This window comes from Watersipora subatra, chromosome 10, assembly GCF_963576615.1.
Source record: "Watersipora subatra chromosome 10, tzWatSuba1.1, whole genome shotgun sequence".
NCBI lineage: Eukaryota > Metazoa > Bryozoa > Gymnolaemata > Cheilostomatida > Watersiporidae > Watersipora > Watersipora subatra.
The window spans coordinates 56,393,641-56,410,514 of NC_088717.1; the positions used below are offsets into that span (position 1 = coordinate 56,393,641).

At 36.0% G+C, this 16,874-nt stretch overlaps 1 protein-coding gene across 1 annotated transcript in view; it reads right to left on the reverse strand.

Moving 5' to 3' along the window:
* Positions 1-16,874, reverse strand: part of LOC137407238 (TBC1 domain family member 4-like) — a 54,916-nt gene that overhangs the window by 7,935 nt on the left and 30,107 nt on the right. Inside the window, exons 7-19 of the mRNA XM_068093844.1 lie at positions 15,990-16,147; positions 15,096-15,185; positions 14,676-14,771; positions 13,718-13,862; positions 11,880-12,079; positions 10,935-11,021; positions 9,922-9,987; positions 8,426-8,567; positions 7,580-7,697; positions 6,188-6,362; positions 5,515-5,641; positions 2,719-2,889; positions 306-338 (exon numbers count right to left, since the gene is read on the reverse strand). Coding sequence (XP_067949945.1) covers positions 306-338; positions 2,719-2,889; positions 5,515-5,641; positions 6,188-6,362; positions 7,580-7,697; positions 8,426-8,567; positions 9,922-9,987; positions 10,935-11,021; positions 11,880-12,079; positions 13,718-13,862; positions 14,676-14,771; positions 15,096-15,185; positions 15,990-16,147 — 1,608 coding nt within the window. The remainder of the gene's footprint in view (positions 1-305; positions 339-2,718; positions 2,890-5,514; positions 5,642-6,187; positions 6,363-7,579; positions 7,698-8,425; positions 8,568-9,921; positions 9,988-10,934; positions 11,022-11,879; positions 12,080-13,717; positions 13,863-14,675; positions 14,772-15,095; positions 15,186-15,989; positions 16,148-16,874) is intronic.

The window sequence follows — 16,874 nt, forward strand, 5'->3', positions numbered from 1 at the left end:
ATAAAAAAGTTTGAAAATATATAATTTTACAACAGAGGTAGTTTGAAAGTAAATGTTGTAGTGTATAACATGCATGAAGATTCTCTTTACAACTCAACTAGCAGTTAGTTTATCCTGGCAGCAATGCTAGCAGCAATGCTCGACATCAGATGGCAGCAGCACAGGCAGTCTAAACTTGCCAGACTCATCTTACTAATATGTTAGTCGACCGACATAGGGAGTTGTTAGCTCATTGCCTGGCTGTTTATATCCCCTAAATCCTATGTAGACCAATAGCGAATACCCACACCTCAACAGCCACCTACCATGTTTTACCATGTCCCGTAGACTAGCAGGACCTGAATAGAAGAGAGTAATGTAGAAGCACTGCATGCAGGTTATTGACAGGTGGTGTGAAGGTGTCAACAAGAGTGCAAGCAATCAGCTTACGAATATCAAAGAATTATAATTGATATTTTCAAATGACAATAAAATGCAAACTTGGCCTTTGAGTGTCTCCGATGAACAGTTGGAAACAATTGAGCGTCTTCGATTGAACAAATTGGAGTTCCAAAAAAAATTTCAAGTTCTTTTGCTGCAGATGTTGAAGAAAAGTTTGAATCTCAAATTTATGAGGCATTCGGTATACCTGATATAACACAAGCTCTTTTAATATATAGTTTATAATGTAAAATAAAGTAAAAGTTCTTTAAAAATGTCTTTTTAATCTTAGAATGAATTTAAATTGTTTACATTAGTTGTAATGGTAAATACTTTTTTGTAATTTGAATGCCATTTTTATTGCAGCTAAAGGTGCAACACAGATGTCAAAATGGTATATTGTGTAGATGGTATAGAAACTAATATATAAATATACCTGAATAAGTGACAACGGTTAGCAAGTAGCATACTCACACATGTTATTGCCAAATGTCAATTTGAAGGTGTACATTTATTAATGCCAGCAGATTTAGAGACTACCCTAAAAGTCAACTATTAACACACTAAAAGTCAACTATTGATACCCTAGAAGTCAACTATTGATACTTCAGAAGTCAACTATTGATACCCTAGAAGTAAACTAATGATACCTTAAAAGTTAACTATTGATACCTCAGAAATCAACTATTGATACCTCAAAAATAAACTATTGATACCTCAGAAATCAACTATTGATACCCTAGAAGTCAGCTAATGATACACTAGAAGTCAACTATTGATACCCTAGAAGTCAACTATTGATACCTCAGAAATCAACCATTGATATCCTAAAAGTCAACTATTGATACCCTAAAGGTCAACTATTGATACCCTAAAAGTCAACTAATAATAGCCTAGAAGTCAACTATTGATACCCTAGAAGTCAACTATTGATACCCTAGAAGTCAACTATCAATACCCTAAAAGTCAGCTATCAAGACCCTAGAAGTCAACTATTGATACCCTAGAAGTCAGCTAATGATACACTAGAAGTCAACTATTGATACCCTAGAAGTCAACTATTGATACCTCAGAAATCAACCATTGATATCCTAAAAGTCAACTATTGATACCCTAAAGGTCAACTATTGATACCCTAAAAGTCAACTAATGATACCTCAGAAGTCAACTATTGATACCCTAGAAGTCAACTATTGATACACTAGAAGTCAACTATTGATACACTAAAAGTCAATGATTCATACACTAGAAGTCAATGATTGATACCCTAGAAGTCAACTATTGATACCTCAGAAATCAACCATTGATATCCTAAAAGTCAACTATTGATACCCTAAAGGTCAACTATTGATACCCTAAAAGTCAACTAATGATACCTCAGAAGTCAACTATTGATACCCTAGAAGTCAACTATTGATACACTAGAAGTCAACTATTGATACACTAAAAGTCAACTATTGATACCCTAGAAGTCAACTATCAATACCCTAAAAGTCAGCTATCAATACCCTAGAAGTCAACTATTGATACCCTAGAAGTCAACTATTGATACACTAGAAGTCAACTATTGATACCTCAGAAGTCAACTATTGACACTCTAGAAGCGAGTCATTGTTTAGCTCAATGTTTACCAGATTGTAACATAAAGATTCCATCATCTATATAAATCTGAAAGTCCATCATTCAGTCCAGCTATACCTATTTTAATAGGTATAGCTTAATGAATCGCCTAATGAATCCAATGGATTCATTAGGCGATATGAGTGGTTATTTCAATTAAAATGCTCATAGAACTCTGCGTTACGCAATGTCACTAAAGCTTGCTTTCACGGCTTTTATTAGTAACTTTAGCAATATGGATAGTAGCTTACTTAAATTAGCCATTGGCAATGTGCCAGGCTAATGGCAAGTGGCAGGCAACTACATTACCTGCCACTGTTTATAAGCTGTTTTTAATAACCGTGCAACACCAAAAATTCATCTTGTATTTCCATAAGTACAACAATAATTCAGGCAAGTAATACTGTATATACGTTGAAACTGCATGTAGCCCTAAAGCAATGTTACTTTTACATTTTCAGCAGTTTGTGCTAGTGTAAACCAACTGCCACACAATTTAATCAAATGAGAAGGTCAGCAGAAAGAGGACGCAAGGGAACAAAGGTCTGCTTAACAAAATCAACAGTGTCAGCATGCAGTACGCAGCTGCAGGCAACTGGAAACGTTTCAGCCAAACTTGCTTGCTAAGAAGTTTCAACCAAATAAAACAGTACCAGCAGTAAGGCATGCATGACCTACCATCCTTGACAAGGTTCCAGAGATCAACTTTAGGCATTTGTTTGCTGCTTGAATCTGAAGTCTTCAGTTTGCTGAGAAGTGATCTCCACCTGTTGACCACATCTTCCCGGCACGGTGTCACGTCCTGGTAATCAAGTTGCGATCGTTTGTGTTTCATCATCTCTTCGTGTTCTGTGCAAAAATTATAATGAAAGATGGAATTTGCGATCACTATGCACTACTATGTAAACGGAGTAGTACAATGATAAACTACTATTGACAGAGTTCGTAGAGCTATGCAGAGTGCCGACACATTTTAAAATGGAAGCAAAATGTTAGCAATTCAGGTCAAAATTAACTTTAGAATGTTTAAAAATCAAAACTAACAATAGTTGGCATTGAGGTCTAATATAAAACACAACCATGTAAGGATTAACTAAAGCATTCAGCTAACTGCTACATATACAGTACGGAGACATATACAGTACAGAGACATATACAGTACAGAGACATATACAGTACAGAGACATATACAGTACGGAGACATATACAGTACAGAGACATGTACAGTACAGAGACATATACAGTACGGAGACATATACAGTACGGAGACATATACAGTACGGAGACATATACAGTACGGAGACATATACAGTACGGAGACATATACAGTACGGAGACATATACAGTAAAGAGACATGTACAGTACAGAGACATATACAGTACGGAGACATATACAGTACAGAGACATATACAGTACAGAGACATATACAGTACAGAGACATATACAGTACAGAGACATATACAGTACGGAGACATATACAGTACAGAGACATGTACAGTACAGAGACATATACAGTACAGAGACATATACAGTACGGAGACATATACAGTACGGAGACATATACAGTACGGAGACATATACAGTACAGAGACATATACAGTACAGAGACATATACAGTACAGAGACATATACAGTACAGAGACATATACAGTACAGAAACATATACAGTACATAGACATATACAGTAAAGAGACATATACAGTACAGAGACATATAAATGCTAAAGAAACTACAAAATATGACTAAGAAAAATATCTTAATTGAAGTCCTTAGCTGCCAGTAGACTTGACAAATAACAGCAAATATTTCCCAATTACCAGTGCTACTCATCATCCAATTTAATCTATCACTGTATCAATATAGGACAAAAATAGACCGGAACAGCGATAATTACATTAACAATAATGGCAAGAATATGTATAAAAATGTTTATTTCAACCCTCAGGACAGCTCGGCTGCCCAGCCTTGGCAGCTGGACATCCTTGGCAGCCAGACATACTTGGCAGCCAGACAGCCTTGGCAGCTGGACATCGTCCATAAAAGAATAGTAAAGAAAATGAGAATGCGGTTAAGTTTCCAAAATTTTCGGAAGGAACTTTGAGTAAAATATTGCTTTAATAAGGAACAATGTCCTTGCAAAAGTTTAAAAATTCCACTCTTGTCTTTAGTCATAGATCCACCAAAGATTGGCAAACAAGTTTAGCAGTAAATACATGAGCTAAAAGATAACACACTCTCACGGACCCTAATACTTTATTTCCTGAATATATCAAGGCTTGTGCGCTTGGCTGAAGATCCTCAAGTTTGAATCAACATCTTCGTATTTCCAATAAAACGTTTTAAAACATTACCAAAGGAAAATGTTTGTTCACTCTTTGTCCACTTATATTTGTCCAATTTTTGTTTAAAAATACTCATATTAATCCTCAAGCTTGCTTTTTACATATTTTATGCTTTCAGTTCCAACATTATTATATTAGTTAGACCACTCATTAGTTTTTTATTTTGTACACTGCTTTTTAGTTAGTTTACTTGCTGTAGTACCTTGTGGAAAACTTATTGTTAGATATGACTATTGATTACCACAATAAAGATTGCTCATAATAATAAAATGATAGAGACACAGACCATTAGCTGACTTTGAAATATGAAAGTAATTAGAGTTTTAATATCTATGTTATATAAGCTTTAAGAAACATAATAGAAAGTGTAAACATGTATAAGTGATAACAATCGAACCTGCCATTAGACAGAAGGCCAGTCAAAGAAGACTATAAGTTTAAATTGCATTTTAACACACATGTAAATCAAAAGATGAATAATTAGCTAGATTAACCATGTAATATAACAAGAACAATATAACAATATAATAAGAACTACAATCTATAAAAAAGTGCAATAAAGGTCCACATATTAGACTTTGTATTAAAGGAATAAGTTGCAGTGCGAACTGGTTAACACTTATGGCCTAGTTGCAAATGTTAGCACTGTTAGTCATAAAATTGGGTAAATTGTTATTTTTCATATGCATTAATTCATGATAAACAACCTTAGATGTGATATACTTAAGGTAAGATATTTAAATCAATATGCAATTACCTTTATATGTTCATAAATTTAGCTTAAAATTGTTTAATCTGGTTTAAGTTGTTGGAACAGCTAATAAATCTACAAGTAAAAAACTACAGAATTCTTAAACTGCTAGTAGAAATACTTACAGCTAGTAGTAATACTCACAGCTAGTAGTAACACTCACAGCTAGTAGTAATACTAACAGCTAGTAGTAATACTCACAGCTAGTAGTAATACTAACAGCTAGTAGTAATACTCACAGCTAGTAGTAATATCCACAGCTAGTAGTCACACTAAGGCTAGTAGTAACAATGGTGTTTGTGTTCACTGGTGCACTTCCTAGAAACATCTAGTGCAGAAACCCGAATACTGTAATACAATTAAAATGTCACTTTCCTCACCTCTGAGATTTTTGTTCTCTTTCTCCATGCGGTTGAGAATAATAGTCTGTTCAATGGCTGATCTCCACATGCCCCTCAGCTCTTCCTTCCCAGCAGTTCTTTTAACGGAGACATGTGCCAGCGCACTCTAGAAAACCATACAGTCGACATCTCTTAAGCGCTACAAGGTTGCCAATCTTCCATCGTTGTTTTTATTACATCCACAGACTTGTCTTTCGAATAGGAAAACGAAACTCCTAAGGCCGCTGACACAGTTCCAGCAACTGCCACCTGATTAACCTGTTTTTTCCATGTGGCTATATGTGAAAGCGAACTGATTTTTAAATATCTTACAAACATGTACACGCACCAAGCAATCCTAACCATAGAAGCTGCATTTGCTAGCTGGAATGATATTGATAGGTCATAAAAGCTTCTTATCGGTTCTCGAGGTTTACCGTAACTTTTATTATAATGTGACCATGACCTCATGAAGATTTAAATGGATGACTGAAAATTATCGCAACAAATAATATTATCCACATTCAAGGACAATGCTCGCTCATTTCTGTAAAGCTACAAAGGTCAGTTAATTTACAAATAGCTTGGGATAAAATTTCAAAGTGATAAAATAAAACAACTCATAAACCAATTAATATGTCAGACATGGGCTAACTAGGCCATAACTACTTACCCTTTTTGAATTGCTGTTTGGCGTAGAAACTACACTCTCGAATATATCCCTACGCCATGAACTCACTCTACGGTGCTTCTTCCTTTCCGAAATCGGCCCAGCTATCTCTGCCAGTTCATCATCAGCCTCGACAGCGTTAAACGCAGGCATACTTGCCTTTCGAGTCGCCAGGGCACTAGTAGTAGAGCAGAAAGTAATTGAACTTTTGATATATTAGTCTATCTTCCAGGTGCTCGCAACAAACGCAAAACAACAAATGACTCAAACAACCACAGCGATGTCATGGCCAGTTGCCAAGAATGAATGAACTGTACTTTCTACAAAATCTGATAAAATAAAAAAAAGCATGACATACCTCGATGCCCGAGTGCATCAATGAATGTGTGATGCACAACAGACAACCGTTGTAAAATGACTAGAGGTGTGTATCCGTGCGTGCGCGGCTCATCTGAGAGCTCTCTTAACAACCTATTATTACCTATGACCTATGACTGCAGCTAGGAGGCTAATATATCAGCCAGCTGTCAGACACTAACTAATGATGTCACAGTAACGTATGCATAACTTAAACACCCATTCACATATTTTCCCTATTGTAATCAGTATTGGGCTTGATGAGAGGCTGCAGTTTCAAACTTGAGAGATTCTTTAAATAAACTTTTGTTTTCCATGTTATATTTTAGAGAAATAAATTTACAAGGAAGAATAATTCAACTTTATAGTTCAATTACGGCTGAAGTTACAGACACGCGTGTGCCACTTTTAAACATCCTAGTCAGGGTATCAAACATACGATGAAACTTATAAATAATGAGCAACAGATTTTGAACCTCTTGGCACTGGGTCATTGCAGATGTAGGTTGAACACAGAGTTAATATACATATCTTTCCAAATGTAATACACTGAAAACATGTCAACATCACAAAACTTGTTTGTAACATTCTGTGACAGAGTGATGGATGTAGTAAAAATGGGAGCTAACCACAATGGATTGCTAAATTTCGAATCAGATTAACTTATTAAAACCCAGTACAGACGATGTCATGCATGCATGAGGCCAAGTAATGAATAATATACCAGCATACTGGATAGACGACACACCGTGGTGACTGCTATTACATAGAAATATGACAAGCCCACTGTAGGGTTGTGGTGTGAAAGACCCACCGTGAGGTTGTGATGTGACAGACCCACCGTGAGGTTGTGGTGTAGCAGACCCACCCACCGTGAGTTAGTGGTGTGACAGACCCACCTTAATATGTGCATTGTCAACAATTTACGCAAGTACCATCTTTCATAAACTGACAAATCTAAAGCTCCTTGCTACTTCTTACAGAAATAATAACATTATAACCCTTATTTTGATATTCTGTAAAGATATTGAATGCTACCTGCTTTTATCTGGACTAGAATTTCTCTCCCCTCGAATAGCTTCCTCTAGACTGTGACCCATGCTGCTCAGTTTCTGTAGTATGAAGTGCTTGTCGGGGTCGGTGGATGTAATCAAGTCTATCAGTAGGTAGAGAAACTATGCTATATGTACATGTATGTATGGTAGGGCACTCATGCGACAGCTCATACATAGTACCTCCTTCGCTTCGCCTTAAAAACTGATGAAGCTCTGCTTCTGAACACTCTCTAGATTATATACAGCGACCAAGGTTGGACGACGCTAAAAAAATTTGCCACCACTTTCCAACTTACAAATGTGTTGCTGCCAATCATACTTATTTAAAATGAAATTATAGCATAAAAAATGTAAATAATTTATTTATTAGTGGACAAAAATAATTTAATTAAATACTAATTATAATCCAAACGATTAATGGCCAAATAAATAAAATAATCTTTTCTTTTTGTGACTGTAAAACATTTAATACAAATATAAAAGTAATATTTTAGTACTTTTAATTGCCTAAAACATTGTGTACAACCATATTCAGAAGCCAATCGTTTCTCTAGAATTGTAAGAAATATTTGGAAAGAAACAATACTTTATTATATTACGCTATCTTTTTTATTTACAGATATAATCAAGTAGCCTATCCCATGTAGGTTTAGCCAATATACACTTGTAAATGTCCATCTCTCAAAAGCCTATGAGAATTTTGTAAATAAATGCATGACGATACTGCTAACTTGACATTATTATGGCAAACTTTCGACAGAACTCTGTCTATTAGTAACACCATGTCAGCGAATAAGTTATGCTAAGGCTATAAACGAGTGAAGCTCACCTGTACAAAGCTTAGAATCTATGTCGCCTACAGTACGTGATCTCGGTCTACCAATCGGACTAGACAATGTTTCCCCAACATTAAAGGAAACTTTTGCCACGGGAGATGGAGAAGGCGAGGGTATATCACTAGTTGCTATACCCTACAACGATATAATTATACAAACATTGCACTCATTTGATTGAACTACAATTTCATAAGTTATCATTCCTCCAACTCTGAACTAACATGTTTTAACAAATCAGAATAATATTAATTATAGTAATAGCAACAATAATAACAATAAGCATAGAAATAGTAACCAGATCTCGTGTGTCTTGAGACTAACATCTGCAAAAGTCCTAGAATGAATATTTTACGAATCAGTGCAGTTGTGAACATGCGAAGCAAATATCTGCAATAAGGAAACAGCATGAACACATGTTGACCATTCAAACGCAGATGAGACACATGCAATAACTGCATAGTTGAAGAGTTGTCCTCTCATTTGTATAATGTAATCCAGGAGCATGTAACTCCAATAAACATAAAACAACAGTCAAAGCTTGGACATGGTCACAGAACTAAGTTGATATTTATTAAAAACCTTAATTTATATATAACAATGAGCCTCATCTGAAGAAAGTGATAAAATTTTGTTAAAACACTATGTTGAACACGAAAAGTCTAACTTGATAAATGGAAAATTTTAAATAAATTTGTTAAACAATGTAGTATGCACGGTAGTTGGTTACTTGATTAAACTTAAATAAAAATGGTGTCCTCTAATTGTATTCTCTAACTTGAATTTCAACTTTATTCCACATTCCTATAATAAATTTTTTGGCTGGAATATGTATTATTAGGAACACACACAATGTGAGATCGCAGCTGATAGGTCAGTTTTGACGTCTATGTTTTGAATCTTACAGTATGAACTAGCGGAAGGATGTGAAGTCCTTGTAGCACTTTATAGCCACCAAACAGGAAGTATGAATATATCTGTGTTTTTAAATCAACATTGTCACTCATTACTCTAACATGATAGCTTACTGTCTGTGTTGTGTGAGCAAACCCTCAGCATGATATCTGCTTAGCTTAATGCAAGCAGAGGCTGAGCATGTTTTAAGACCATGTTGCATAAACAATAGCGCTAAGATCTTGGTTAGACATGTCTATGTTTAGTTGCGAAGAAAGTTTGACGACTGGAGACATGCCCAGTTGCAGGGCACAATTTAATGTTGGATGTAATTCCTGTCACTATCAGTAGCCTTTCTTGGGAATTAAACCCCAACCTGTAGTTTGAAGGTCAGTCGCCCTAGACCACTAGGCCACAGCTGGTTTCGACTAGCTTATGGCAGACTATGTAAATACATAACTATGTTGAACTTCTTACAAAACCTTCTGCTTTCAACAAAAAATTGAAATTCAACTAAGTTAAGTTCATTTACGAGTTGAAAATGTATGAAAGATGCATAAATCGGTGCAGATGCTAGCAGATAAAATAGTAAACCTACGGATAGATTGAGATCTGGAATAGCTGTATATTCAGGTGGTTTCCACTCGAGCTCTTGGCTACGACCCTAAAAACGATAACAGTCCTAGTACGATGAGACCAGAAGTGACACTGGGCTGTAAATACTGTTCCATACACAGCTATACTGAACAGACGCATCGGTTAATGTTCTCAAAGACGCTTTGCCTTGCTGAAATTAAAAGATGTCTGAGATTTTAGAACTGCTAGGACAATATGTAATCACTTGCAGCCATTAAGACTAATTAGGGAGAAAGAGCAAGCACCTCTGAAGAGGTTAGCTAGACAAATTAATCCAATGCTATAGTAGAACTGTTGATAAGAGAAAAGATACGCGACATAGCCTCATACCCCTGCATGTAAGTCTCCATTGTGTAACGATAGCTGCTACAACCCACTCATAGGTCTATCAAGCCCTGTTTACATTTCTACTGACATATAAACTTAGGTCAGTTAGTGCTCACTGTTGGTGTGATTTCAGGCAAAATGATTAGAAAAAGCAGCAACTCGCCTGATTATCTGTGGTAATTGGTAGTGCATTACTATGCAATACAAAAATCGCCACATATCAGATATAAGAAAAAAGGATTGATTACTATCAGTAAACTGTATCAGTATTTTACTCAATGTTACCATACATAGCATTTATTTATTGATGACCTTTGAATAACATCAGCTGAGTTCCCAACTAAGAATAAATTAATTCCCGTACAAACATGTCTGTGAATAAGACTGGTATTAAAAGCGAGTTGGTTTACATCCTTGAAAGATAATAATAATAATTAGTGATGAGACTCCTCAGAATAGAAGTAATTAATTAAAAATCAAATATGTTTTTCCATGCAATGATGAAAAAGTTTCTATTTTTGTAAGCTTGCATATAGAAATACAAATCCAAAAAATGTGAAAACTCCAAGAATTATCTAAAGTCATATCAAATAGAGCAAAAGCTGATTGGAAGACAAGTAAACAAGTGAGCAGTTGTAGTTGTCATACCTTGCCGAACATGTCAAACGCCAGTGCCTTCTTCGCTCTGTTTTTGAATGCGTTCAGCTTCGATTGTTTACTGTGCAATATGTTAAACTGAAAATAAACAAAGTGAAACAATCGAAAGCTGCAAAAAATGTATTCAACTTACACAAGCCTCGACCTGGTGCAATAAACCTCGACCTTGCTGCCAAAAATCTCGCAAAAGTTTCAATAACATGAAAGTGATGAGTAATTTCAAGTCATAGTTTCAGGTGCCAAAGATCTGAAGTTGTTCAAGAAACCAATCAACACTGTTGGCTCGATTTGTTGATATGAGTTATTATTAACCACTTAATACTAACAATTAATTACTCGAACATCAAAGATGAGAAACACATCTCGTCGTTTGATGTTCGAGCAAAGTAATCATTTTGTACAACTTGAAAACCAATTTTGACAGACAAATTATTCTCACTTGTATGTGTTTACTAAAATACTTTATATACAAGTTATACATAATCAGACCGAGTGAATAACTTGGCTACCCGCTGCAATCAGCGCAGAATACACTGTAACATAAGCTATGATTATCACGCAGCGCGTGTAGAAGAAAGATTTCTCCTTTTGAAAATCAGAGGAATTGCACGAGCTAGGAAGTAATTATAACAGAAGACAATTATACTGCTAGTTGAAAGCAGTTTTAAACCTTGTTTAATAACAACAATATCATTAATGTGATAAACAGTGTAATAGTCAAATCATTAAGGAAATTGTGTATTTCTTGAAAAGAAGATATAAGACTATAATGAGTGAACTAGGTGAGAGAGATTAAAGACATATGCATAATTATTACTTACTCGTGCGTACGTCTCTCTCCCTACCTGAGAATGTACGCACAGAATATTGATATAAAGCAAATACAACGCCGAACAGATAACGCTACAGGAAGAGCTATGTTCATGAGATGCGCACCTCTGTCTCCTTTCCATGCACATGGTCCATCTGCCTGAGCTCACACATGATCCTTAGCTTTGTCATAAGCACATCATTAGCCTCCTCGTACGACCGACATTGTTCACTCTTTACTTTGTTCATCAGGTCCGTATAGTCAATCAGTGGCAGGTTTAGTATATGCGTCTGAACACAATTGTAAGCGCTCTCAAAGTCCTTGACTGTAAGCGTATCAAGGCCATGTCAGCCATATGTAACAGTGACGTCAACCATACGTAACAGTGATGTCAACCATACGTAACAGTGATGTCAACCATACGTAACAGTGATGTCAACCATACGTAACAGTGATGTCAACCATACGTAAAAGTGATGTCAACCATACAAAACAGTGATGTCAACCATACGTAACAGTGATGTCAACCATACATAACAGTGATGTCAACCATATGTAACAGTGACGTCAATCATACGTAACAGTGACGTCAACCATACGTAACAGTGACATCAACTATACGTAACAGTGACGTCAACCATACGTAAAAGTGACGTCAACCATACGTAACAGTGATGTCAACCATACGTAACAGTGATGTCAACCATACGTAACAGTGATGTCAACCAGATGTAACAGTGATGTCAACCAGATGTAACAGTGATGTCAACCATATGTAACAGTGATGTCAACCATATGTAACATTGATGTCAACCGTATGTAACAAGTGATAAGAACTTTACATAATTGACAATGTTAACAATATGAAACAAGTAATATTAATCATATATATATAACAAGCGATGCTAACCATATATAACAGATGATGTTAATCATGTATAACAGGTGATGTTAATAAATGTATAACAGGTGATGTTAATCACATATAAGAGGCAGGGTGTTAACCATATATAGCAGGTGGTGCTAATCATATATAACAAGTGGTGTTAATCATATATAACTTTCAGTGATAACCATATATAACAGGTGATGTTAATCATGTGTAATAGTGATGTTAATCGTATATAACAGGTGATGTTATCCATATATAACAGGTGATGTTAATCATGTATAACATATGACTTTTATTGCATATAATGTGTGATGCTAGCAACACATACAAGGTTATGTTAGCCAGACATTAAATTGTGTTAACTAATTAGACGCCAACTAGATGGTGTGCGACATTTCCTATACAAAAATCTATGTTCACTGTAAATTACTACATGCCATAGACACATTGCTTTACATGGTCAGATGGCCACCATTATAATGGTTAAGAGATAATGAAAACTTATAAGAATGCATATGTATAATCTTTTTTCTTGGCAAAAAAGGAAAATGAAATCACAAGTTCCAGATGGATGATAGTACCCCAACCAAACAACAACCTTTGATTGTTAGTGTCACATCCGCAAGTCCCCAATAGACAACCAAAACCCATTGCGGGTTCTGCCTTTTATTAGAACCTATCATCTGTCTAACTATTTAACAACTCTGTCTGCTCTATTCATATCCCAAAAATATGGCTGAATGATTACCAATATTTTTTTAGTTTACGGCTCTTATGCTTAAACGAGTACTCCATGATCACAGGCTAGACATAAACGAGTACTCCATGATCACAGGCTAGACATAAACGAGTACTCCATGATCACAGGCTAGACATAAACGAGTACTCCATGATCACAGGCTAGACTTAAAACCATGTACCCCACATGAGAGTTTAAATATGAATAGAGGTAATCATCGAGTCATAGACACGGATACCTACTATATGAATAGAGGTAATCATCGAGTCATAGACACGGATACCTACTATATGAATAGAGGTAATCATCGAGTCATAGACACGGATACCTACTAGATGTGAGGTCTTCACATAGTTTATGGTACTGTTGCATAGGACAGTGTTCACAGCTTTGGAGCTCAAGGTTGCGCTTGTGTACGGCGCTAAATGCACTACGCAGTGTGTCCATCACCTCTGTTATCACGCTATCCGATGCGCACTGAAACGAGAGCAAAATAATCATCACATAGAAGAACAGAAATGATATCCAACAGAAAACTTGGAAATTGCTTGACCTAGAACAACCTGAGATACATGATTTGCATAATTTCACAGCCAAAATCAATTAGCTCCTCAAGTTGAACTTCCCCAAACTTCAAGGTTTTGCCACTAGCGAACGCTCAAGTTTTAAGCTTTTAACCTTCTAATGTTTTCTCCATTTACAAAGACACAACCTGATCATTCATGCATCATTGTACGCTAAATACTTTGATGAAAACATATTTTAGAACACTCGTGGTGCTCACCAGCCAGAACAGTCATATGACTAGTAGGCTGCGCTGTTTCAAATAAGGAAATATGCTACACGTCATTGCTACTTAGGCTATTGACCACATGTCATCATTTGTTGTGACAATGACCGAAAGATCAAATATTTGGTAGCTAAAATAATAAAAATATTGATGTTAGGCAATTTGGATAGTAAACAAGCGGTGAGTTGACTCACAACACCAAACTTCTATAAGAACAGATCTGTCTGTCTGTCTTTCTAGAACTTTCCTAATCAGTGGCACAGCAAGGAACTAACTTCTTTTTTTAAACAGCAGCGATGTTTCACCGTGTGAGCCACATCCTGCCAACTGGGCTCTGAACCTCGCTTGGCTAAGCTATTGCACACACGGAGCTTTCATTAATGATTTTTAACGATGTATTCTTAATAATTATCTTGATGAAAAAATAAAATTCAATTATCATCATCGCATAACGAAAAACCAGTGCCTCCAGAAAGAAAGCTTGGTGAAATATAGCTTACCTGGAAGATATACATGACATAATGGTCAGTCTTGCCCTCTTTTCTCGCTTTGCTGTCAGACGATATGAATCCAAAATGATCACTAAACTGTTTCCCCTGCAAACAGCAACCAAAGACCTAAGAGAGTAACAAGGGAGTGAAGTGGCTAGATATCAAATCTAACCCTATATTGCATGATAAAAAGAGCTCACCCCGAAAGGTTCTCAAACCTGCAACTGAAACTAGAAGAAACAATAATGCATAAGTCTTAATGACATATTACCTTTAGTATGTGAAACAAGAAATAGTGCAGGTGAAAACTGTGGTACGAAACCACCAGCAGAGCACCCTATCAGAAAGAACCAGCACTTTGAGCCACGACTAACATTGCGAGCATCTGCAAGAGATATTCTCACCTACCACTATTGTGTGATCACTTACCTGAGTACAATATGATATCTCTTTGTGCGTTTTCTCTAGTATAATTGACTTTTTATCAAGGCTTATTATGGAAGTCCTGTCATCATCTATCTATAAATACAACAGCCAAGTCTTAGCCGAAGGCCTGACACACAACTGCAACAGTTCATGTGCAAAAACAAGAAATATCAACAAATGAATAAACAAGAAGGTATGGAAAAGGAGTTCACATGTATGACAGATGCGTCTGAAGACAAGCTTACAGCTAGTGAAAAAAGTGCCATGGCGACAGTCGTTGTGAATGACAAGTAGAAGCTCTATAACGGATATATGTGACGATAGAACATAGCATCCCTTTCATGCTATGTTCTGTTACAGAGGTATTCAGTTATAGTCTCTTTTGAGAGTAGTTCACATTTTTCAGATCCTTTCATTCACATAAAAAACAACCTTTACATAATTGGGTTACTCTCTTACCTAAACCAACTCTTACATAATCCTGAGATATTATGATAAAATAGCCTTAGTTATTGTAGTATCAATAATAGTATAGGAGAAACAGAGAGTTTGGAGGCGAAAGATTTTAGATTTTTGTGCATCTCTTTGAGGATAAAAAACAAAGTTTGTCCGACATTTCAGTCATTCTCATTTTACACAAATTCACTAATAGAAAAATTGCTATCTACTTTAACAGTGAAGTTTTCTGCTCACAAAATTACATACACAAGAGGAAATTAGCAAAAAGAGAAGACAACCGAGCATGACTACGACCTTTACTGGTCAACACATCTTTTTCATTTTAGGATGTTAAGATGGCTAGTATTGCTACAGGAGTCTTACGACTTGCATTAAACTAAGGGTATGAAGGAGAAAGAATGTACTATCTAAGATCACTACTAATGCATGCCCGAATACCTGAAATAACATGGTCTTGTTAGTATCTTGTGTGCTAATGAGGGTGGATCTCCTGGTGTCCCCTCTTTCATCAACTTCATCGAACACATCAGAGGTTACAGAGTTAGCGCTGGCAAAAGAGCTATGTCTTGTGGCATAATCCTCACTGTCCGACACACCTGCCATAGATGATACATATGCATTTTATATTAAACGTATAAATTATTACTGTCATTATTATTTCCTGGTTTAAACATTTTTATTATTATTCTACTGATTACGGCCCTAAACGGGTGTGATATCAGCAATGATTGCCATAGAAGAGACTGAATATCTAGTTGATTCAAAGCTAAAAGAAAACTAGAAGAGTTATTATTTTATTTATGATATCGACTTGTGGAGTCGACTTTCTAAAGAACGGCGTCTCCACAAGTCACTATCATCACCAAATAGACTCGGACTTCATTTGCAGGTTCGGTAGTTGATCATTCAACGATGTCTCCAATTGTTGTCTTTGTTAGCAATTCTCTTCATTTTTGAGTAATATTTACTCATTGAAAGTTCATGAACCAAAGTTACTAACATCAGAGCAGAAAACACGCACAGTCAAACCTTGACATACAAAGTTAATCCATTCTGACAACTGCTTAGTTTGTCAATACCCGGTGGGTTTTCGCGAAAATATTCTGAAAAGAATTCATTGTTTTTTGTTCAATTCGTTCCACAGACCAAAAATATTTTGAAAATTCATTCGGATGTCGAGGCAATATTTGCTCAAGCTTTATGAGGTGTGCTGAAAACTTGCATGTCAAAGTTTGAGTGCAAAATGCTACACACAAAATATCAGCAATACAGCTAACAATGTTTATTGTCCATCCAAACTCATGATCAACTTTAAACAATATC